Below are 24,227 nucleotides of genomic sequence, written 5' to 3'. Positions count from 1 at the left end.
AGCTGAGTTGAGCTGAGCTGAGCTCTAGGCCCCCACTCTGCCACCACCTCTCCAGGCAACCTTGGCTAAGTCCCTGCCTCTCCCTGGGCCTCAGTTCCCAGCTGTGCAGGGGGGACAGCAGCAGTCCCTGCATCTGCCTTGCCTAGGAGTCTGCAAGCTCTTTGGGACCAGGACACTGTTTCATGGCTGCCTGAATAGTGCCTCACACAGGGTACCCCGGTCCCAGCTGGTGCTCCTGGGATACTAAAAATGCAGAGGTGTGGGGAGACTATGGCTTAGACCCCAGCCTGCAGGCAGACAAAGCACTTTCCCCTCACACTGTGCTCAGCTGGTTCCCAGTTGCCGGCAGAGGTCTGTTCCCCCAAACGTTTGTTTTGGTACTGCTCATGGGCCAGCTCTGCCGGGGCCTGGACAGCTAGTGTTCTCCCTGCTGCTACCTGTCCCAGTGATATGTGCAGTGCTAAGCAGGGGCCAGGGATTTTTCTCTGATTTCAACTCTGTTAGCTCTGCACTTGGAGATGGGACTGTTGGAGAGTGGTTGTGATCATGTCTGCGAACTGACCCTGGATCTCAAATGCCTCAAACCCCGTAGGGATCAGCGGCAGATGCATGGATTTTCTGAGCCCAAAATTACTTCAAGGGGGAAGATTCATTGTTTGCATTAAGGTGACCTAATCAACCCGCGTTGGGCCATGGCACTCTGAGGCAACAAACCGTTCCCGAGGAGTTCCGAGGGCCAGCCTGCCATCCCCGCAACCCAAAGGGAAAGCAACAGCCACCGCTTTCTGGCTGTTCGCCTCCGGCCATCGCTTGCTTCTGGCTACGCTGGCCTCCAGCCTGATAAAGAGGCCTTGCTCCCTGCACCCTGCCATCTTGCCACTGGAGTCCCACAACATGCAGTTACAACAGCCTCCCTGCCAAAGTCTTTGGGGTTTGTTCTCTTTTCCCCAGTTTTAGTAGTGGAGGGAAACATCCCATTACATGGCGCTCATGAAGGATGGGTGCTTTATTGTATATGATTTCACCCATTTGATAATTAAACTAGAGGGATTACTTGAGACTCACCTGCTTCGTTACTCTCATTTGTTTGCACATCTTCAATTTTATGATTTTGTTCATTTACTTTAGTTAACACAAAGCTAGAAGCCTCAATTGTTTCTTGCCCAGTTATAAGGGGCCAGGACCAATGGAATCCCAATAGAGAGCTCTGTGCCCCACCTAGTGGCAGTCCACAGAACTGCCCTGATAGTCCTCAGCATGTTTTTTTTGACTCACCTTCAATAAAGAGTCCTTAAAATCTCATGTAATTTTCCCCATAAGGAGAAAATCCCAGGTAACAAATGGCAGTAGTCATGTTGCTTAATGCACTTCTGGAAGGCACTATGGTAACGAGGGTGGTAGCAGACCTGGAATAGCATATTAACTCCCACTAAAATATTGCACAGGTGTCTCTGATGTCAGAAACCTACCAGGTCTGCAATTATCCACTGAGTCTTCTATGGTCAACAAGACATGAATGTCTATAGCAAAACACAGCCAGAAAATCCCTTTACAAGCCCTCCCAGGCCTCCTTCAGACAGAGGATAAAACAGCATGAAATCACAGAAGATGGGAAGGCAACAATTCCTCTCAGATCCCAGGTTGGTCCTCCTGGACCAGCAGTCAGAAAACCCTTGTCAAATAATCACAGCTGATCTGGCTCCACTGACTGTGTCTACACTAGCACACTTCTAGCTGTGATCCCCACCACTGTAGCACTGCTGCCAAAGGCGGCAGTCTGCACAGGGCTCCACTATTCTTTCCACGAGGGCATCTGACCCTGGTGTTAGAGCAGTGGTGCACAAACTTTTCCAGTGGCATCCATGGAATGTGTCATGACCCCCACCATTATTTGTAATCTGAAGTAATCCCTTACTTCTGTGCTGCTGCTGGCGGTGGCACTGCCTTCAGAGCTGGGTGGCTGGAGAGTGACAGCTGCTGGCCAGGGCATTCATGGTAGTTGTGGTGTGGGAGGACTGTTTTTTTAATCCTGCTCTGCAATGCCCACTCTATTTTTATCCTGCTTCTGCTATTATGGCAGTAGGTCCTGCAAGATCCCAGTTTCTTCGCACCCTCCCCACCCCAATGTCCCCAGGAGGGCACACCCTCCAGTTTGCGCACCATCATGTTAGCGCACACAGTGGTAAAACACTCAAGCCTGTCCAAGCCAGCCTGTGCAGCGCTACCCGCTGGCAACAAGGGCAGGAGACCTGCTATGACAGCCATGATCGGATAGCCACAGCAGGAGTCTGGTGGGGCTTAGAAGGCATTGCACTTGTTGGTTCAGGATATGGATGGTGCCTCATCACCCCACAATCCCAAGGGATGTGGTGGAGTCCCTAGTAGAGCTTGCTGGGGTGACAGACTCCTAACAGACCACTGTCAAAGGGGTGGGCTGAACACCCATAAGGCAGCTGATGGGGCAGTTAGAGTGAGCTGGAGATAGAGGTACACCAATAAGCTGTGATGTACCTACCTCGGAGAGGATCAATACTTCCCTACAGAAATGGTACCACGATTTATCCTCCCCTGTATAACAAAAACAAAGGAAATGCCCACCGGGAGAAAACTTGGTTAAACTGTTCAGGCAGAGAGAGTAACTGAAAGGGCTAGGTGATAACATAGCACTGGAGCTTTAGAAACTCAAAGAGCCAAGGAATTCTACATTAAGTTCACTCAAATATCCTTAATTCTGCCCCTCCTTGTCACCCCTTAGCTCACAACTAGCTCAATCATCCCCCAATAATGAGTTTAGTCACTGGCAGATAAATGGAGATACTCAATGGCCAGGTGGTTTCCCTTCTCCATTTACTCTCCATTGGCTGAACTCGTGATCTGAGCAGGGGTGGAGCCTCCCATACTGCCACTAAGGTTATGCTGCACACAGAGGGGAGGCATCAATGCCAGCACAGGCAGGCAGATGTGCTAGCTCTCCTCCAGCTAGCGCACTACAAACAGCAGTGTGGCCGTGGCGGCACAGGCAGTGGGTGGGGTGAGTGGCTCACACACCCCAGCTGCTGTGTAGACATATCGTTAGCACGTTCGGTGGAATCATCCTGGTGATTAGGCTTGTACTCCAGGACACAAGCCAAACAGTAACAGATGGGTCAGGAAGCCACACCCTTAGGGTTATTCCCACTAGCTGGTCTCTTTGCTTGACACCTTCTCCTGTTGGTGACAGGCCCTGGGATGAGACGGTCCCCTGCTCTGATCCAACCTGCCCACTCCTACGTCCTGTGTAAGAACACCTTAGAGTGTGTCTGTGAGCCAGGCCACCAGCTCTTCCATCCCATCTGTGAGCCAGGGGCCAGCAGCTGGAAGCCAGGCACCAGCTCGTGGTCACTCAGCATTAGGAATCAGACCCACTTCAGTACAGGGGCCACTGCCCCCCAGCCCATAGGAGAGCACTTCAACAAGAAGCTCATAGGCAGAGGGGCTGATCTGGCTCCAGAACCCCCTGCCAGAGACCTGCAGCCCAGCCAGGGGAGAGGAGGGAGCCAGTTTCCTGCTCAGTTGGGCCAAGTCAGAGCAGGAAGGAGGCTGAGGATGGAAAATGTCTCTTGAGTTGGAGGTTTCCTATTGTCTGTTACGCTCATTTTATCAAGGGTGCTTCCGAGGCTGGAGCCCCGAGTCCCCACCTGGGGAGAGGACAGCAGCATAGCCAGGGCAGTGGGGTTTTGCTTAGTGACCAACGCAAACCCCAGAGCCCTCCTTTATCTCCAGCTCTTGGAGCCAGCACACCAAAGCGTTTATCACATGCAGTCCGAACCAGCCCCCCGTGGCGAGGTCAGTGCCACCAACACAGCCAGGAGAGCCCTTTAATAAAGATCACACGACAATCTCCATTTCCAATTTTTTTATCATGAACAAAAGCGTCAGGTCATCTGAGATTCAGATCAGACATGTTCCCTAGGCCTCATCACCTGATTACGTGGAAGGGCCCAAACCGTTAGGCTAGCCTACAGCAGGTCCTTCCCCAGCACCACGTGTAATGTAGCGTTTGTGAATCAAAGGGTCTTTCCTCCCAGGGCAGTGGCAAAGGATTCAGTACCCGTACTGGTTACTGCCGGGCGCAACCTGCTGCCATGGTTATTTGTCAGTCCCATCATGGCAGAGGCTCCGTCTCAGCAGCTCCGAGAGGACAAGGCACACTGGCATTCAGTGGTCTGTGAAGTTTGCCTTTCTCTTCTCCACAAAGGCTGACATCCCCTCTTTCCGGTCATCCTGAGAGAGAGAGAGGCAGGCTCAGGGGCACGGTCCGTACAACAGTAACTCTCCAGACAAGCAGCCCATGGGGTAGCACCTATACTCACCGTAGCGAAGGTGGCATAGAAGAGCCTCTTCTCCATTTTATTTCCCTCAGTTAGCGTCATCTCGAAGGCTGAAAAAGAGGAGCCAGTGGCAGACGCGAGTGAAAGCGGAGGGGATGTCTGGGTGTTTAACAATCACATCTAGCCTGCTCCCTGAGAGCAGAGTCCCCCAAGGACACCTAAAAGGTTTGTACTGCCCCACTGCAGCCTCACCGGGGGAAGGTCAGAATCATGCACGTTCCAGACCTCAGCTCCCCTCCATCCATGTTTCTTTACCAGCTCCTGGCTGGCAGGGTAGGGGGTCTCCCCAGCCTGCACCTGAAGCCGGCTGACATTAAACTGGGGAGCTTTCAAAGAACCCCTCGCTCACGTGAAGCCACAGCACATCTGATTCCCCACCATCCCCATCTGTTTGTATGAACCCAGGACTGCGCTGTCTGAGATCTCCGGGGGCAGGCTGGGGTTTGGCAGGTGTGCAGGCCAGCTGGGACGGCAGATGAGCATGCCAGCTGGATGTTTGCACGAAAAACATTGGCAGTGTAGGGGTAAACATCAGCCTGCCCATAGTCCCCATTAACCCCAGACCGTCACCCCATCTGGGCTAGCATGCCAGGCTGCCCACACGCACGTCACTGCAGCAGCTGCACTCGTGCCACATTTGCAAGGTTTTAGGCACAACCGGCAGCTCTGATGAACCCAGACTTATCTTCACAGACCACTACATTGCGATTGGCCAGACATGAGCCTGCAGAGCAGGGGTCACAAAGCTGAAGGTTAGAAGGGCCCCCCAGATCACCTAGTCTGGCCTCCTGTCTATCATAGGCCACCAACCCCAACCAGCCCCTGCACACTAACCCAGCAACCAAAACGAGACCAAAGTATTACAGCCCATAGGAGGCTAGACTGCCATGTGCCACAGGCAAGGAACAGGAGAGACGAGGGACAAGTGACAGCTAGACACCTCGGACTTGAGGGGCGTTCCTGGAGTGGGCCATGGGGGGGGAGGGTTAAAGGTGCAGGTGCCCTTAAAATCATGATACAGTAACTCCTCATTTAATGTCGTCCTGGTTAACGTTGTTACGTTGCTGATCAATTAGGGAACATGCTCATTTAAAGGTGTGCAATGCTCCTTATAATGTTGTTTGGCAGTCGCCTGCTTTGTCCACTGCTTGTAGAAAGAGCAGCCCATTGGAGCTAGCTGGTGGGGGCTTGGAACCAGAGTGGACCAGCAGCCTCCTTATCAGCTCCCCACACCCCTAAGTTCCCTGTGAGGCAGCTGCCCAGCAGGCTATCAGCTGTCCCCCTCCCCCACTGCCGTGTGCTGCTCCTGCCCTCTGCCTTGGAGCTGCTCCTGGGAGCCTCCTGCTTGCTATGGGGGTGGGGGAAGAGGGGGGGCTAATGTCAGGGTGTCCCCCTGCCCCCACCCCTCAGTTACCCCATCTCCACAGAGCAGTGGGGGACACGACAGGGTTCAGGAGGGAGGGAGCTTGCTGGCAGCAGCTGCTGTCTCAACTTGCTGATCTATTTAAAAAGACAATGTACTTAGAGTGGGGTCACCGCACTTAAAAGGGTAATGTGCATCTCTTTCTGTCTCACACACGGTGTGTGTTTCTGTCTCTTTCTGCAATGCTGTTTCCCCTCCCTCCATTCGTGCTGTTTAACCTTTGAGGGCTCACCCGAGTGCCAGTTCATCATTCAGCACTAAGGCATTCCCTGGGAAATATCCCTCCCTCTGACTTCACCACCTCAACCAAGCTTCACAATCATCATTGCTGTGTACAGTATTAAACTGTTTGTTTAAAACTTATACTCTGTGTGTGTGTGTGTGTATATATATGTCTTTTGTCTGGCGAGAAAAAATTCCCTGGAACCTAACTCCCCTCATTTACATTAATTTTTATGGGATTCACTTAACATCATTTCGCTTAAAGTAGCATTTTTCAGGAACATACCTACATCGTTAAGTGAGGAGTTACTGTACTATTTTTTTCATGCAAGTGCCTATTCCGGGACACCATTCCTCAGCAAGGCTGCCCTTTATGGCTATGGACCCAGAGCACTTCAGCCTCCCACTGAGGCCTGGTGGAGCCATGTCAGCCCAGTGCACCCACCCCCACGTTCAGCCATCACTCAGCACTGCCTGTACCTGCATTGACAGCTTCCTTGGCCATTGCTGTTACGAGTTTAGAATTCCCTGCAATCTTCTCCCCACAGCTGATGGCTTCTTCCAGCAGCTTCTCCGTGGGGTAGATTTTGCTGACCAGGCCTAGAGAGGAGGAAAGTTACTGGACCATCAGCACTTGGCACTCAACATTCCTGTGTCCTCCCCAGACACCACCATCTGAGAACACGTTCACAACTCCCAGCCTCTGACCAGCCACAGAGCAGAACAATGGTGCTTGTCGGACAGTCTTGCCCAGGGTCCAACGTCTGACACCAGTAACGCAGAGCAGCTGTCAGCCAGCAGATCCAGCGCATGAACCTCGGGTCAGTTAGCAGGCTCTGAACACAGTGCAAAGCCTCACTGGAGTAAAGCATGGGCATGGCTAAGAGGCGACTGTGGATGAGCATCCCCTTCCATCCCTGCACACCCACGTGTATTCAGAGCCACAGCTGCCACCACTTGAGCTGCACAGTTCCTAGTGCCCAGCACCACAGTGCGGAGGGGCTGGAAGCAGAGCAGGGAGCAGCATTCGAACCCAGCAGCTTTGGCCTGGCCACGCAGCCCTCCTGCCCTCAGGTGTGTGGGCTTTGCAGGGCTGTGCAAAAGGCAGCTGGAGTCTTGGCCCCAAGTCAGCTCCAGCTGTGGGATCTTTATTGCTGGTGGGGCCTGAGCCAGAAAGGGTCCGGCTGGACTCTGAACCCAGGCTGTGTTTCCCATTAGCAAACCCCTCATCCTTCTAAACCGAGCACAGCTGAGGGAGACACTGGCATGGAGCCATGGGATGCCATTGCAGCGCCCACAGAAAGCTCCCACTGTCACCCCACTTTGGAGCTTCCCCCTGCAGCAGAGAAATGCCCGAGTGAAGCGTGCGGAGGCCATGGGAGACCACCATCCAAAGGCCACCCCATGCCGAGCTCCTGCTGCACTTCAGACTGAGCAGCAGCAGGCACCTCACTCCCTATCACCCCTTGACTCACTGCCAGGAGGTACAAATGAAATCGCCAGATCCGGAGCTGTCAATAAGCATGTGTCCAGCTACAGGGACAAAGGCCAAACTCCACCCGGGAGATGGAACGGGGGAGGGTCGTAACCCTTTCTATTCTATTCTAGCTACGGGGCAGAGGACTGCTGTCTACGCAGTGCCATGTTCCAGTCGAGAGCAATGCGGTCCCCTCCACCCAACATCATCAGCTGCTGAGTGCATCCCTTCCAGATGGGGATCTGGCCACCCTGCATAGGGCCATGGTGTGCAAAGAGCTAGCTTCCTGCTGGACCCCTTGCCTGCTCGGTTGGGCTGAAGAGCTCTTGAACTGATTTATCACTATCAGCTTCCCCACAGGACCTGGGGAGTAACAGTGAAGGGAGAATGCCTGGGGGAGGAAATCCTTCCCAGTAATGTCCCCTTCTCTCTGAATAGTTTATCCCAGGACACGGCAAAGAGACACAACGCCAGGCAGTGGACCCTCTGCACTAGGAGCGCCAGGGAGAGCGGCTGGGCAAATGTCCGACAGAGATGGGATCAGCATGGAAGAATCAGTCATAAGAGAGAAGAGCCATGTGCCCCTAGCAGCCTCCAGCCAGGTATGTTCCTAGAGGACACCTTTGCATGCTGGCCAGTCTGCAGCCTGGGGAAGCCACCTTCTGCTCCGCGCTACAGGGATGGCTGGGCCACACATGGAGCAGGGAACAGCTGGCTTTAAGGAACAGTGATGGATTTGCACTCCGCAGGGCTGTGAGGCCCTGTTGTGCCTGGCAGCAGAGGAAGCACTCTCTCCCCTGACTCATTTAGTTAATAGACACATGCCCAAGGCACAGAGCCAGGAGGGTCTCAGTCGTCCATGGATCCACAGATGGGGAGCCCTCCCCAGGAGCCATGCGTTCCGGAAACAGGCATGAAATGACAGCTTCAGTCAGCTAGCAAGTGCCAAGACCCACCCTCATCCAGACCAGAAATGATGCCTGAGCAGCACTCACAGATTGTCCTCTCACCCAGAGCATGGATACAGGAAATCTCCCCTCCCTTCCCACCCAGTGCCGCAGGAGAGGCCTGGCAGGAAGGCGCATACACTTGTGCCCATACCTGCTTCTTTGGCTTCCTGAGCAGAGATCCTGTCTCCAGTTAGGACCATTTCCATTGCCAGGGACTTGCCCACTGCTCTCGTGAGTCTCTGACTCCCACCTGCTCCTGTGGTTAATTAGGAAGGCCGCAATTAGCTCGCAAGGCTCAGTCAGGAGGAATTTCCTAAATAAACACACCTTGATCACACACATGTGCAACGGGTCAGGTCTGTGCACACGGAGCAGCAGCACAGCAAGGAGAAGAAGAAGGGGTGGGCAGGGAGACAAGCTGTTGTATCCTTATGTAACACACAGTAAGAGACGAGTGCATTTCTACCTGCCGCTGTTATTTTAGCACAGGGCTCTAGCTTTGTCCTGGGGCTTAAAGGTGTCACCATACCCCATACCCCTGCCCCGTGGAATTATGGGGCACACTTGCCTGCCATTCTCTCTGTATGTAACCACTTGAACTATTCTCTGCACAGATGTAGGCAAAGGGACCCTGCTACAAGTACATTTCTTGAGCATCTGGGATCTGAGATTGGGGCAAGCTCAGGAATCCTTTTCCTTTTATGGCTCTTTAAAGTGAGCATGTGATTGACAGCTGCCCTATGCTCGGACACAGGCATGTAGGTCTATCAATAGCTACCAGTCAAAAACCAGAGGGTAAATCAGGCTAATTACTGAACGCAAGGCTCCAGATGACCCAACAATAGCACCACCTGATCTTGGAGGAGATGGGGAAGTGTCTAATGGGCAAGACAGTAACCTGACAACACATCTAGCAGGTGCAAGACCTACAGATTCCTGGTGTTAGATCAGGGTCGGCAACCTTTCAGAAGTGCTGTGCTGACTCTTCATTTATTCACTTTAATTTAAGGTTTCACGCGCCGGTAATACATTTTAATGGTTTTTAGAAGGTCTCTCTACAAGTCTATATATTATACAACTAAACTAGTGTTATATTGTAAAATAAACAAGGTTTTCAAAATGTTTAAGAAGCTTCATTTAAAATTAAATTAAAATGTTGATCTTACGCCGCTGCCGGTCGTTCACCTAGGCCGGCAGTGGGCTGAGCGGGGCCTGTGGCCGGGACCCCGGCTGGCAAAGGGCCAGGGGCCAGAACCCCAGACCAGCAGCGAGTTGTGCAGGGCCAGCGACCGGGATACCAGACTGGCAGTGGAATGAGCATCTCAGCCCACTGCCGCTCAGGGGTTCCATCCGCCAGCTCCTGCCAGCCGGGATCCCGGCTGCCAGAGCTGCTCAACCCGCTACCGATCTGGGGTCCCGGCCCTGCTCACATACAGTGGGTACCTACCTTCTCCCTGGTTCTGACTCATTCTCTCTCTCTGCACTGAGCTGAGGGTGGGAGAGCACCGAGCACAGAGCTGGGGGTGAAAGAGCAGGCTGGGGGTTGGGGTGTAGAGTCTGGCCAGGATCTAGAATGAGGGAAGGGGTTGGGAGCAAGAGGTTTGGGTGTGGACCGTTTACCTGGGCAACTCCCATTTGGTGCGAGGGGTGCAGGTGAGAATGTGCGTGGGGGGTGCAGGAGCTCCCATTTGGTGCTCAGGGTGGAGGTGGGGATGTGGGGGGTGCATGGGCTGGGTATGTGTGGGGGGGTGCAAGAGTCAGGGCAGAGGGCTGGGGGCATGTGAGGGAGGTGCAGGTGTCAGAGTATGGGGGGCCTGAGAATGTGTGGGGGTGCCAGAGTCAGGGCTGGGGTCTGGGGGAGGGGTGAAGGAGTTGAGCAGAGAGCTGGATGTGTGAAAGGGGGATACAGGGCTCAGGGCAGAGGCCTGGGTGTGTGTGTGTGGTGGGGGTCAGGGCAGAGGGCTGGGTTTGTGTGTGTGTGTGGTGGGGGTCAGGGCAGAGGGTTGGGGGTGCTCACAGCAGGGGGCTGGAGGGGATATGCCCCGATTCCACCACCCCCCTCCCCTTCCCCAAGGCCCTGTCCCGCTTCTTCTCTGCCTCCGCTGAGAGCAGCGAGCACGCTGACTCCACTCCTCCCCGACCCCCTCCCTCGCAAGGGCCATCAGCTGATCAGCCAGCAGGGAGGGAGGGGCAGAGAAGAGGAGGAGGAGGGGCAGGAACCCAGCACACTGCAGGAAGAGGCAGGGGAGCCAGCAGGACCAAGCTTCTGACGCCTGCCCCCGCTTGCCATATTTGGCATGCGTGCCATAGGTTGCTGACCCCTGTGTTAGATACATACATGAAAAAACCGATACCAGCCAAGCCCAGGGCATTAAAAGGCAGCAGGAACAGTGAAGGAGGAATGGGACCAGAAATTGGTGTGGTCATTTTAAAAAAGGGAGGAAGACGCATGCCAGAGATCAGAGCGGGCTTTCACTGTGAAGTAGGAAGTTGTCAGACAGTGATATTTGTCTCTGCACACCACAAGAGTGCTGTCAGCATTTGAAAGCCTGGTAGTTAGGGATTCCGAACTAACCAAGCCCATAAGAGATGCCTTGGTCTGAACTGATAACACTCATGTCTTTATCTGAGTTACCAGAATGGGACAGTTTCCATGCTCCATCTACGTGTCACTGGGACTCACAGTAACTTTCAATGTATCTTTTCAAAAGCATTCGTTTCCTTAATGCCACTAGCCAGTGCAAAGGCTGGGAAGGGGCTTGGCCACCCTAGACGCTCGCAGGCAGGAGTGTACTCAACATGGGTTACCTGGAATGGTTCCCAGCAAGATTTCGGGTTGCCCAAACTGTGCCTTGTCACCAGCATAGATGATATCGCACATCATGGCCAGCTCACAGCCACCGCCCAGCTTCAGGGGAGAGAGGGGCATGGGTTAGAACTGGCACAGTGACACCTGGCACATGAGGGTTTCTTGCAGTCAAGCTAGGCCCCATGGGATCAGAGGCCTCACAGTCTGTGCTGTACTCATCCACAGCAGGGGAGGGGAAACTAAAGTCACTTGCCCACAGTCACCCAAAGAGCATATGGCTGATCCAGGGCTTGAACCCCCTTCTTCCAAGTCCCCATCTGATGCCCTAACCAGCATAGAGCTATAGAACTCACTCAAGGAGCCCAAAGAGAAACAGCTTAGTACAAAGCATTCCAAGGCCCACTCCTCTCTTCCAGGAGAGACTAGGGGGAAAGTGATAGGACATTACCCCAGGGGTCAAGGGAGGAAGGCAGAGCTGCTTCCTGGGCAAAGCAGGAGCAAAAAACTCCACAGCCAGAGCTGCAGGGAAGGAGCGGGTGTTTGGATGCTGTTTATCCTGCTGCTTTGACTCAAACATTTTCCATTAGCCCTCTGCATAAAAAGTATACTAAGGCCACCACAATTCCCAGTTAAAACTGGCATTTGGGTCTGCCTGGAGCTGGCTGAGACAATGACACAGAAGTTAACCACGGTACAATATTTACCAAGAAACATTCTAGGCTGCGAGAATAGATTAAGGAATGGAAAACCCAAACTCACAGCATATCCATTCACAGCTGCTATGACCGGCTTCCGGACCAGAGAGACTCTGTTCCAATGTGCAAGGAAACTGCCCCCGTAACATTCCTGGAAGGTTCTGTTCTGCATCTCCTTTATATCTGCTCCAGCTGAAAGAGAGAATATCGTGTAGACAAGATGAACTGGGAAACGACCATCCTTGGGTCATGTGTTGTTGTAGCCCTGTTGGTCCCAGGATATTAGATGTTATTCAGCAGAACAGAGAAAGAGCTCTGTGTAAGCTCGAAAGCTTGTCTCTCCCACCAACAGAGGCTGGTCCAATACACAGTATTACCTCCTCTCCCACTTTGTCTCGCTAACATCCCTTGATCAGTAAGTGGTCAGCACTAGATTGGTTTGTTTAAAGCTTACAGGGGCCTCTTGAAACAGTTTCAGGTCCAACCCCTGCCTCCAAGTTGCCCTGATAAGATTTGTGATTTGGAGGAGAAAAAAAAAAAAATCACAGAAATCATCCTATTTTGTAAAAGTTTTCTTTCCTCCTGTTACTATGTGAAAAACTGATAGATGGGGGAAAGGACTCTTAGCCCTGGTCTACACTACAGGGTTAGGTCGAATTTAGTCATGTTAGGTCAATTTTAAAATGGATGTGTCCACACAATAAACCTTGTTCCATCGACTCAAAGGGCTCTTAAAATCGATTTCTGTACTTCTCCCCGGTGAGTGGGGTAGCACTAAAATCGACCTTGCTGGGTCGAATTTGGGGCAGTGTGTACACAAACCAATGGTATTGGCCTCCAGGAGCTATCCCAGAGTCCTCCATTGTGACCGCTCTGGACAGCGCTTTGAACTTCGATGCACTAGCCAGGTACACAAGAAAACCCCTGGGAACTTTTGAATTTCATTTCCTGTTTGGTCAGCGTGGCAAACTCAGCAGCACAGGTGACCATGCAGTCCCCCCAGAACTGCATGGTAGAGCGTAGAATGTTACCACGCTCCCCCTATCATCTCCGTCTCTGAGGTTATCGCAGAATAGAAGGTGAAGAAAAAAAATGCACTCACGATGACATGTTTTCCGAGCTCATTCATTCCTCCCACATTGATAGGGCATAGCCAGGGCCGGTGCAACCATTTAGGCAACCGCCATTTGGGGGGCGCCATTTTCTTCAGCAGCAACCATGGCAGCTGGATCTTCAGCCACCCTGGTCGCTGCTGGCATTTAGGCAGAGGGAGCTGGGGCAGGGGAGCACGGGGAGGGCCGCCTGCAACAAGTAAGGGGGGGGGCGGCACGCAGGGGAACTTCCCGCTCCAGCTCACCCCTGCCCACCTCCTCCCTGAGCACGCTGTGGCTGCTTCACTTCTCCCGCCTCCCAGGCTTGCGGTGCCTAAGCTGATTGGCGCCGCAAGACTGGGAGGCGGGAGAAGTGAAGCAGCTCACCCCTGCCCTGCCTCGTTCCCAAGCACGCTGTGGCTGCTTCAGTTCTCCCGCCTCCCAGGCTTGCGGCGCCAATAAGCGTAGGTGTCGCAAGCCTGGGAGGTGGCAGAAGTGAAGCAGCGACGGCGTGCTCGTGTGCGGAGCAGGAGTGAGCTGGGGCAGGGGGGTGCCTCAGGGTGGAGGGTGGGGAGCTGCCGCAAGAGGGGTGCCTCAGGGCGGAGGGTGGGAAGCTACCACAAGTGGGGGGTGCCTCAGGGCGGAGGGTGGGAGGGCGCAAGGTGGAAGTTTCGCCTAGGGCACAAAACATCCTTGCACCAACCCTGGGCACAGCTTAACGCATGGAGGCATTCAGTGGCACAGGCCAGGAAAGAATTAAGTGAGTGCGAAGAGTGGAGGTAGGATGCGATGTTGAGGCTAATGGGGGAGCAAACTGACATGATGAAGCATCTGTTGGAGCTGCAGGAAAGCCAACAAGAGCACAGACCCCCACTGCACTCATTGTATAACTGCCTCCCCTCTTCCCCCTGTTTCATAGCCTCCTCACCCAGACGCCCAAGAACGTGCGAAGGGAGGCTCCGGGAACCCAGCCACTCCACTCCAGAGGATGGCCCAAGCAACAGAAGGCTGTCATTCAAACAGTTTGATTTTTAGTGTGGCTACAAAAGCAATGTGGCCTTGTCCTTCCCTCCTCCCCAACCCCACTTGGGCTACCTTGTATGTTATCTCATTTTTTTTTTTTTAATTAAGAATGAATGAATGTTTCAAAACAATAGTTACTTTATTTCAATGGGGGAAATGGCTTACAGGGAATTAAAATCAACAAAGGGGGCAGGTTTGCATCGAGCAGAAACACACACAACTGTCACACCGAAGCCTGGCCAGTCATGAAAGTGGTTTTCAAAACTTCTCTGATGCACGTGCATTGCTGTGCTCTTCTAATTGCCCTGGTGTCTGGTTGCTTAAAATTGGACACTAGGCGATTTGCCTCAACCTTCCATCCCACCATAAACGTCGCCTCCTTACTCTCACAGATATTATGGAGCACACAGCAAGCAGCAATAACAATGGGAATGTTGGTTACTCTGAGGTCTGACCTAGTTAGCAAACAGCACCAGCGTGCTTTTAAATGTCCAAAGGCAAATTCTACCATCCTTCTGCACTTGCTCAGCCTATAGTTGAACTGCTCCTTACTACTGTGCAGGCTTCATGAGCCATGAGAGCAAGGGACAGGCTGGGGTAGGTGTGACCATGCGGTGCTGCTGGGTGGGAGAGCAGCCTGAGGCAGAAGCCTCCAGCTCGCATGATATTCCAGGCAGGACTGAATCTCCATGAGACAAAACTTAAAGAAGAGAATGACCTGGAGTCTCTGGCTCCCATTCGATGCTCTAAGAGGAGGATAGCCACATCTGTCCAAGTGCCCCTGCTTGATCTCACCAAGGAGACATATGATGGCTGTCAGTCCTACTGCACCATCTGCCGCAAAGACAGAGCTGCTGCTGTGTAGCAATGCAGTACCGCGTCTGCCAGCAGCACCCAGGAGACATATGGTGACAGTGAGCTGGGTAGGCTCCAAGCTTGCCTTGGTATGGCATCTGCATGAGCAATCCAGGAAAAAAAGGCGCAAAACGATTGTCTGTCGTTGCTTTTACAGAGGGAGGGAGGGAGGCCTGACGACATGTACCCAAAACCACCCACAACAATGTTTTTGCCCCATCAGTCATTGGGAGCTTAACCCAGAAGTCCAACGGGCAGCGGAGACTGCGGGAACTGTGGGATAGCTACTGTGATGGGGCAAGGCCAGATGGCTACAGTAAAGTACTGAGAAACAGGTTTGTTAGCCCCAGGCTAAACAAATCCCTAGTACCTTGGTAACCAAATGGCAGTTGCTCCAGGTTAATCGAGGCACCTGGAGCCAATTAAGACCTTTCTAGAAGGCAGTGGAAATAGCTACTTTAATTAGAACACCTGCAGCCAATCAGGGCAGGCTAATCAGGGCACCTAGGTTTAAAAAGGAGCTCACCCCAGTCAGGGAGGGAGAAGCCAGAGGAGAAGGAGTGCGAGTGAGGAGCAAGAAGGCAAGGAGCTGAGAGTGAGAGAGTGTACTGTTGGAGGATTTAGGAGACAAGCATTATTAGACATCAGGAGGAAGGTCCTGTGGTGAGGATAAAGAAGGTGTTTGGAGGAGGCTGTGGGGAAGTAGCCCAGGGAGTTGTAGCTGTCATGCAGCTGTTACAGGAGCCACTATAGACAGCTGCGATCCACAGGGCCCTGGGCTGGAACCTGGAGTAGAGGGCAGGCCCGGGTTCCCCCAAACCTCCCAGCTCCTGATCAGACACAGGAGGAGCTGACTCAGACTGTGGGTTCCACAAGAAGGGAAGATCACTGAGGTGAACAAATCCGCCAATAAGCGCAGGACCCACCAAGGTGGAGGAGGAACTTTGTCACACTACCCACAGTGCACTGCTTTGTAAGTCGATGCTAGCCACGGTAGTGAGGATGCACTCTGCCAACTTAATGTGCTTAGTGTGGACATATGCAGCCGACTGTATAAAATCGGTTTCTAGAAATGGACTTCTATAAAATCGACCTAATTTCGTAGTGTAGACATACCCTTAGACTGCACTGGGGAACCCAGAAAACTGACTCTGCACTCAGAGCTCCCTCACTGAAAAAGAGAAAAATATTTTCTCTATTTTTTCTCCCATACAGTGATCTTAGGGGTTACTTGTAGGAAGAACAGTAGATAACATATGCTCAGACAAAGGTGTGATGCTTAAGTTGAGCTTCTCTTTAACAAGAGCACCTGTCACATCACATGCTTGAAAGACATGGTTATAGCATCTGGCCTTAAAAATAATCCCCTATCCTTGGGGCTTCACACTGGGTCTCAGTGGCAAAGCCAGACCTTAGCCATGATTCAGGTGTGAATTGTTTTTTTGCCCAGGGGAAGGACTGAAAGCTCTAGTGTTGGACATTTAAAATCCAACTGGACAAACACTGAGGGTACGTCTACACTAGAAACGCTGTGACTGCGCCTCCGCAACGCTGAGGTGTAGACACTTCCTGCAGTGACAGAAGGGGTTCTTCCATCGCTGCAGTAAATCCGCCTCTGCGAAGCAGCAGCTGGGTTGACTAAAGAATTCTCCCATTGACCTGGCAGCGTCTACACTGGGATGAAGGTCAGCTTCATTACATAGCATAGGGGATGACATTTTTCACAGCCCTGAGCAACGTAGTTAAGCCCACCTAGCTCTGTATTGCAGGCCAGCCCTAGGAAGCATCCTTCACTAGCCCTTGGTACAGGAGGGGCCTTTCCCATCTCTAATGCTCACAAGTCTCTGAACGTTCTTGAGGGAGCAGCCAACCACTTGGGATCCCCAGAACTATCAGTGGCTTCATGCCTTGCATCTCTCACATACAGCTGGGTTTTCCCCTTTCCAAGAGGAGTGGGAATGAGGCTCCTCCATCTGAAACCAGACCCATGACAGAAGTCACCAATTCCCCTTCCCAAACTCAAGCCCCACTTTCCTCTGCAAGTGCTCCCGCTAGGAACAGAAGAGCTCCCTAGCACTGCCATCCACAAGGGAGGGCATCCAGAGGGCAGCTCCCAGTTGGGCTCAGAGTTTTCCCATAGTTCTCACATCCTCTTCACCGGGAGACAAAGCATTTAAAAGCAGCAGCAGTCACCCCGAGGCCTTTGCAGACCATGAACCCCCACCTACCAATGGCAAGTGGGTGGCTAAGGCAAAGCAGCTTCCAGCCCACCCATCTTGCTATGGGACGTGCTGACCAAGCCTCCCCAGAGAGCCCTTGGGTGCCCTCTCTGCCTACCTGCGAAGGCTTTCTCGCTGCCAGTGATGACGATGGCTCCCACGTCTGGGTCCTTCTCGAAGAAGTCCAGGGCCTGGTTCATCTCATTCATCAGGCCATCACAGAGGGCATTCAAGGCCTTGGGGCGGTTCAGCTGGATCACTCCTACATTCTGCTTCACCCCTTTCTTCTCCACCACGAGATACTGGAACTGAGTGCCTGCCGGGGGAAGGGACACCGGCACATCATTACAGCAGTGGGCAGGACTGCATGGGATGGACCTACTTTCTAGCAGGCTGGGATCTCCCTCCTATCCTGCAAAGGCAAGCACCCGTCCCTCCTCTGCCAAAGCCACCCCACAATGCACTTCTTCCAGGGCGCCCGGTGACCACGCCCCTGCACCAGTGTGGAGCAGTTCTGTTGCTTGCTGACTCTGGGCTTCACAAGTCTGCTCTGCTGGCTAATGTCCTGCACTGAGAGCAACTCAGGACAAGGCTGGTTTCCTGTGGTTACGAGCATAAAGTCAACACCCGCCTGCTGCTTTCCCTGGCATTTTTACAATGCACAGGGGTTGCCCCTGCTATCTGGGGACTGCACAGCTTGACCAGTGGCTGTGGGAGCTGGGCAGGCTGTAGGGGCCTCCTCTCCAGGGCAATGCCCGGTATGCAGCTCAACTATCCCATACCCAGACTGCTGGAACTCCTATCTTGTGTAGTAAGAGGAGGCCCTGAATATAAACCTTGGTATCAAGGTCCAGTATGAGGCCTAAGACCTGAACTAAGGTAATGGTCAAGACTTTGCTAACATAAAGCAAAGTTAAGCTGTGAGCCAGAGGCAGGCCCTGCTCACAGAAGCTGGCAAGGAAAGGGCTGATGCTGCAAAAAGAGACATACCTAAAAAGGTACTGGATACCAGATAGCAGAATATTTGCATACTTGTACACTCCACACAGGTAACAAGGCACAGGCTGACCCATCCCAGTGACAGGGCCAAAAGGGTAATATGATGGATAGAGTTGTTTTGTTTGAACCAATATGTACAAGGTGAGAGGCGGCACCTTACTACGTAGAGGGGTTGCACCTCAGTACTTCAGGAGTCATGTGTAACTTGTTTGTACCTGTGTATAAGAATGCATCCCTGGGGTGGTGTCTTTGTCCAGCCTAGGAGGCAGTGGAAAGTCCCGCCACTGACTGAGCTGAGTCCATTGCCGGGGAGCACATAAGTACTGGCTAGTTGCACCTTAGCAGCACCTTGGACTTCGTTTGCCAGGGAGCTGGAGACTGTGTTTCTCTCTGACAATAAATCTGGCCAATGTGCCTTCGTACCTTACTAGAGTCTGTGGTCACTGGGGGTTCTCTTTGGGTCTGCTGTGTCAGCTATCTTTGAAGAGTTGAAAAACAGAACACAGGACAGCACACAGAGGGAACACACGCACGCAGCCGAGTGATATCAACATTGAACAGAGCAGAGCACCACACCGGTAGCATGTGACAACACCTTGTACCTTAGGTGGCTCCACATTTCATTTCAGCCTCTGGCTGACAGCTCTTTAAAGCCCTCCCTACCTGCTAGACTGGAGAAGCATTCCGTGTCTCTCCACCCGACTACTGCAGGACTCTCTCCCTTACTGTACCCTCTCCTAGAGCCTCTTAGCCCTGTGTTGTGGGGAGGCTTGGGAGAGATCATCTCTAGTATTCTGTCCCTTCTCCCAGCCTTCAGCGTTGGCCCCCTCCCCACGGATTATCTAGTGCCAGTCTTGGTTCAGAGCTTCCCCAGGGAGCAGTGACATGGACACAGTCTTGTCTATTTCACAGCTGGGGCTGGTTCAAACCAACCAGAGCCTTGAAATTTCACTATATTGCTGCTCCGGAAAGCTCTGGGCAGCAGCAGCAGAGGCACTGGGGAGTCTGCAGTCTCAGGCAGATGGGATACCAGATTCAGCCCTATTTGGAAGGTTTTGTTCAAAATCACTGAGGCCAGCAAGCTACTTTAAAATCATTCACACACAGCTCTTATTTAGTAATTGTCAGCAGAGGACAGAGGCACTTTGCAAAGGCGGGTTGTACCATTATCCCATTTTATAGATGGGCCTTGCTGGGTAAAGACTAGCCTAAGATCACACCAAAAATCAATGGCAGAACATGGCACTGAACCCAGGAGTCCTGGACCCTAGTCCAGCAAAAAGTGACAAACGAAATTGTAAATTCTGCAGAAGCTGATTGTGTAAACCCAATCCCCTTCCCATGCCATTGGTAGGGGGCATAACCAAGCTCTCCACCAAGTGCCTGCAGAAAAGCAGCAATAATCCAAGATACTTCTGGGTTAAAAGGTGCAGCCTCCACAACCAGGAACCTCCAATAAAATGCATTGCACTTGAATAGAAATCCCTTCAATTGTTCTGTTTTTTAACTCATGAAAATTGTCTCCCCAGGCTTGTGCGAACTTGGACAATGATAGGGTTCAAGCTCTGTCCTCACTGTAGCTGGCCTTGACAGGACTTATTTTTCTATCCAGATCCTGCTTTACATCACAACAGCAGCTGTGACCCCTTTGGCAGCACCACCTATGACAGACCCATCAGTGAGCCTGGCTGCAGGCACTGATTAAAGGGGTACTGTCGACTGGAATTTAAAAAAACAAACAAACCAAAAATACCATTTTCTGATGCTCTGTGCAGGGGCACCATAAATTTGGACTTTATTCTTAAATTCCAATTTAAAGGTGTCTAAGAGTTTTCCTGCTCCTCTGCTGAGTTTTATAAGGATCTTTTTCCAATTAGCTGTCTTCCCCTCTCTGACTAGCCAAGAGACCAGTGAAACTGACTCTGCAAGGTGCTGTCAAATGCATAATGCACAACTGAAAAGAGAGGAAAATATGTTGTCCCGATCAATCCTTCAGTTGTGGGAATGTTGTGCTGCACAAGGGGCTCTGTTCAGGAGTCCTGCATCATATTCGAGGCCAGGAGCCTTACGTACAACTTTAAAAACAGATGGCACAACAGTAAGGTTGATTTTCAAGTTGACCTTGAAGTTGGTGCTCTTTAAAGTCAAATTCCTGAATTAACTGGATGGAAGTGGACTGATCAAATAAACTGATCTATATATGCACCATTAGTATGAAAATCTCATAAAAGAGCAGCAGATCTCATCCTGTGTAAACAGAAGCAAAGCATTCTACATACACGTCTCTCAATATTTCTGTATTGCACCTAACCGGTGCTAAGTGTAATTCATACACAGCTTTTATAGTTCTCAAAGCATTTTTCAAAGGAAGGTCAGGATCATCACACCACTTTACAGATGACAAACAGGAGGGGAAATGATTGCCCGTGTGCTTTTCTGTGCAGGGGCTGCAATTGTTCTGGTTGCTTACTCCACAACTGACATCATAACCCTCCACTGGTGAGGTCACAGTCACCTCCACAGAAGCCAGTAGGACCTTAAGTGAGGACATTTGCAGGCAGATGCTTAAAGGAACATAAATCTAGTTTACACATCAGGCCCCACAGAAGGTTTAGTTAGGCTAAATAAGTTTTATTGCTCAAAAGCATTACGATGGCTAGTATCTACCTTGAGTAACCAAAAAAGGGGAGAAGAATACATGGAGAAATCAAGTTTAAAGGAAAGCATAACCAAATCCAGCTTCCAACCCAGCTCAGACTACAGCTCCCCTCAAATACGCCAGGAGCATCAACTCCAATATGCTGCTCAGCACGAACCTTCCACTGAGAGAGCACAATGCCTGAATCCTGCTTCATTGGTCAGATTTGAAAGAATGTGGCCCTAAAAAAAATCATGTTAATCATTTCCTGTCCAAAAGATATGGGAGCCAATCATATATGCACCCACACTTCAGACACCCATCCATAGAATCATAGAACTGGAAGGGACCTTGGGAGGTCTTCAAGTCCAGTAACTGCACTCATGGCAGGGCTAAGTATTATTTAGCCCATCCCCGACAGTGTTTGTCTAACCTGCTCTTTAAAATCCTCAATGATGGAGATTCCACAACCTCCTTTGGCAATTTATTCCAGTGCTTAATCACCTTGACAATTAGGAAGTTTTTCCTAATGTATAGCCTAAACCGCCATTGCTTCTTGTCCTATCCTCAGAGGTTAAGAGCAACAATTTTTCTCCCTCCTCCTTGTAACAACCAATCCATAGGACTTTCCACACACGTGTGAGGAAAAGCAAACCAGGCATATTACAGAGGCTGTGAGAATAGATTATCCAGCAGCTACAATATCTAGAATTGCCAGATACACATACACAAACTAAATATAGCAAGTCTTTTCGCTTTAACCCATTCACTAACACTCCCCAGCAGACCTGCAATCAAATGAATGAAGCTGTAATTTCTTTTTTCAACATTAAAAAGAAAAAAGTTCATTGAGAAGATGTGAGAAATATTTTTATGCAAGGCCCTGCAGATCAGCTCCTATTGCATCATCCCTCTCCCCTAGTCAGTAATGCCAACTTGGATGCGCTGTCTTTTCCTCCCATTACTATTTTCGTTCCATTTCTCATCCCCTCCCCTTATTTCAATCTGCCAAGCCACTACCTGCGCTTTGTGTAAATCTCTCCTTAAGCCTCACTTCTCCTCCTGAAAAGTGAATAATTTCACATGACGCAAAGGCTTTGTCTCCACTGCCAAGTGAAAGACAAAACTTTTGTTGGTCAGAGGTATTAAAAAAAGAACACACCCTTGAAAGACAAAAGTTTTGCTGACGACAAGTGCGGGTGTGAACAGCGCTTAGTGGCAGCAGCGCTCTCCTGCCGACAATGCTAACGCCACTCGTTGGGAGTGGAAGTTTTTTGTCAGCAGGAGAGCTCTCTCCTGCCAACAAACTGCGGCTACACTGCGTGCCTTTCAGTGGCATGACACAGCCATGTCGCTAAAAGCTGTATAGTGCAGACACAGCCTAAGTTATGTTCAGCCTAGTCTGTGTCTGTCTTGTTTACGCTATATTTTATTTGGGGCTGTTGTCACGTGTGCCTTGTACTATGACAGGTACGTTGTCTGCGCTTCACAGAGCAACACAAACTATTCTCCAGAGCATTCAACAAATGCCCAGAGAACCAACAGTACCAAGCAAGAGGAATCTGCAAAAGGCTCTGAACACACTAAGCTAGTTAGTGCTGCAAAACTGAAATTAACATTCCCGCGACTACGCCAGAGCAGCGTGGCAGAACCCAGCCTGTGAGAGGTCAGTCTTTTGGTCTGCAATTAAAACAGACCCTTATTTTTCCATCATCCTCACCACAGCAATCGTGGGTGAGGAGATTTGGGCCTAGGCCGCTGGTAAATTTTATGAGGCTGGTGTCAGAAAAGAATCGGGTACAAAATAATGGCCAGTAGGAACCTACCTGGGTATGGCTCCCAACAGCCATTCAGTTTCCCATACAAGTGGCAGCCCAACTCCTAGCATCAGCAGCATCACAATATCCCCTTACCAGCATGCCTGGAGACTGACCTTGCCTCTCAGCAGGCCTGAGGCACACTGTGGGGCAGCACAGGGAAGGCTTGCCCTGCTGCCCATTCTAAACCTGACCTTAGATACAGGTTTTCCTTCTCCAGGGCAGCACATCCGGTCCCTTCCATGAGCCCTGCATTAGCTGAGAAAGAAGTGAAAGTGGAGACCTTGCATACGGGCTCCTGTCACCCTGAGCTCTGCTGGTATGGCCTTTAAAACATCCACATCAGCCGCAGGAGCTGTCTGCACAGGGCGAGGGAAGAGGGTATGACCAGGTGGCCCCATGCCAGTCCTCAGGCAAGCCCCTGGAACCAGACTGAGGCAGTGACAGCTGTGAGGTTCTGTCATGAGTGCACAGGGACCCATGCCCACAAAGCACAGTGGGTGCAAAGAGTGCCTCAGAAGTCAACAGGACTGACAGCTCCCCCACCACCTCAGAGGGGAGACAGAGCAGCAGGCGCAGCTCTAGCATTACTTCTGTCCACAGTGCAACGCAGCCCGGAGCTCCTGGGTGGCACCTCCAGGGGTGGGCAGCAAGCGAGTGAGACAGGAGCTTCTGGGGGAATACATAGATTGGATAGAGCAGAGTTCAACTCAGGAGAACTTTGCCCTCTGCTTTTGGGCAATAACTCCAGAGCTGGCCAAACTGGCTGGGCCTGAGGCCCCTGCATGAACTTCCAGATAGCAATCTCAAAGCATGGCACTGCCCTCCCTACCTGCAAGAATCCCCAGGCTGCAGGCTCGGGCTGACAGAGTGGGATGGGGCAGTGCAGGGAGCCAGTCCTGTGGGGCAGGCCCCTCTCCCAGGGAGGTGGGGGAGCACACACAGACAGAGCACACCAGGGCCCAGAGGGGCTCCCCACACCACCCCGCACGCAACTGGCAATGCTAGCCAGAGAGCAGAGCCATCGCCCGATGAGCCAGACGGGGAGGGGCAGCAGGCTCCAGAGCGTAGAGCTAGTGTGCCGAGCACCCTGCAGGGAACTAAATCACCCCACTGTCCCCCAACCCCCCACTATTCCCCGGGACACCACCCGTCCCCACCCCGGTCCCACAACCAGCCCCCGCACTGTCCCCAGCACCTGCACACCCGCCCCCGGCCCCGGGCCCGCAGCCACTGCTCACCCGCCGAGCTGAGCCGAGCCGGGGCTCGCAGCAGCAGGCAGGCGGGAGCTAGAGACCAGGCCGGACGGAGCAGCGAACGAAGCGCGACAGCCATTGCAGAGCTGAGCCGCGAGACCCGGAACCCCGCCCCCAGCACCCGATCGGCAAAGCCCCGCCCCTGCCCCGCCCGCAGCACCCGACAGGGATGATGGGCTGTGGGTGCGTTCAGGGGAGAATCGTGGGTGTTGGTAGGCTGAGGAGAGCGGTATAATCAGGGGGCCATGGGTGGGTTTGGGGGAGAATGGGGGGGGTTGGGGAGGATCGGAGATCCGTGGGGAGATTCAGGGGAGAATTGGGCGGGTTCAGCGGAGTGGGGTGGATCGAGGGGCCGTGGATTGGTTATGGGGAATATTGGGGAG

General features: G+C 52.2%; 1 protein-coding gene across 1 annotated transcript; it reads right to left on the bottom strand.

The window, feature by feature from the left end:
* Positions 1-3,880: 3,880 nt before the first annotated feature.
* Positions 3,881-23,961, bottom strand: ECHS1 (enoyl-CoA hydratase, short chain 1). Its single transcript, XM_032796446.2, has 8 exons — positions 23,830-23,961; positions 17,253-17,450; positions 12,011-12,138; positions 11,251-11,350; positions 8,594-8,698; positions 6,496-6,615; positions 4,353-4,420; positions 3,881-4,263 (listed from the first exon to the last, which is right to left on the bottom strand). Exons 1-8 carry the CDS (start codon positions 23,921-23,923, stop codon positions 4,198-4,200), a joined length of 879 nt encoding a protein of 292 aa, XP_032652337.1. The 5' UTR covers positions 23,924-23,961; the 3' UTR covers positions 3,881-4,197.
* Positions 23,962-24,227: the final 266 nt, after the last annotated feature.

The sequence above is a fragment of the Chelonoidis abingdonii genome, chromosome 15 (assembly GCF_003597395.2).
Source record: "Chelonoidis abingdonii isolate Lonesome George chromosome 15, CheloAbing_2.0, whole genome shotgun sequence".
In the NCBI taxonomy this organism is placed as follows: domain Eukaryota; kingdom Metazoa; phylum Chordata; order Testudines; family Testudinidae; genus Chelonoidis; species Chelonoidis abingdonii.
This window is presented reverse-complemented; position numbering and strand designations above follow the sequence as displayed.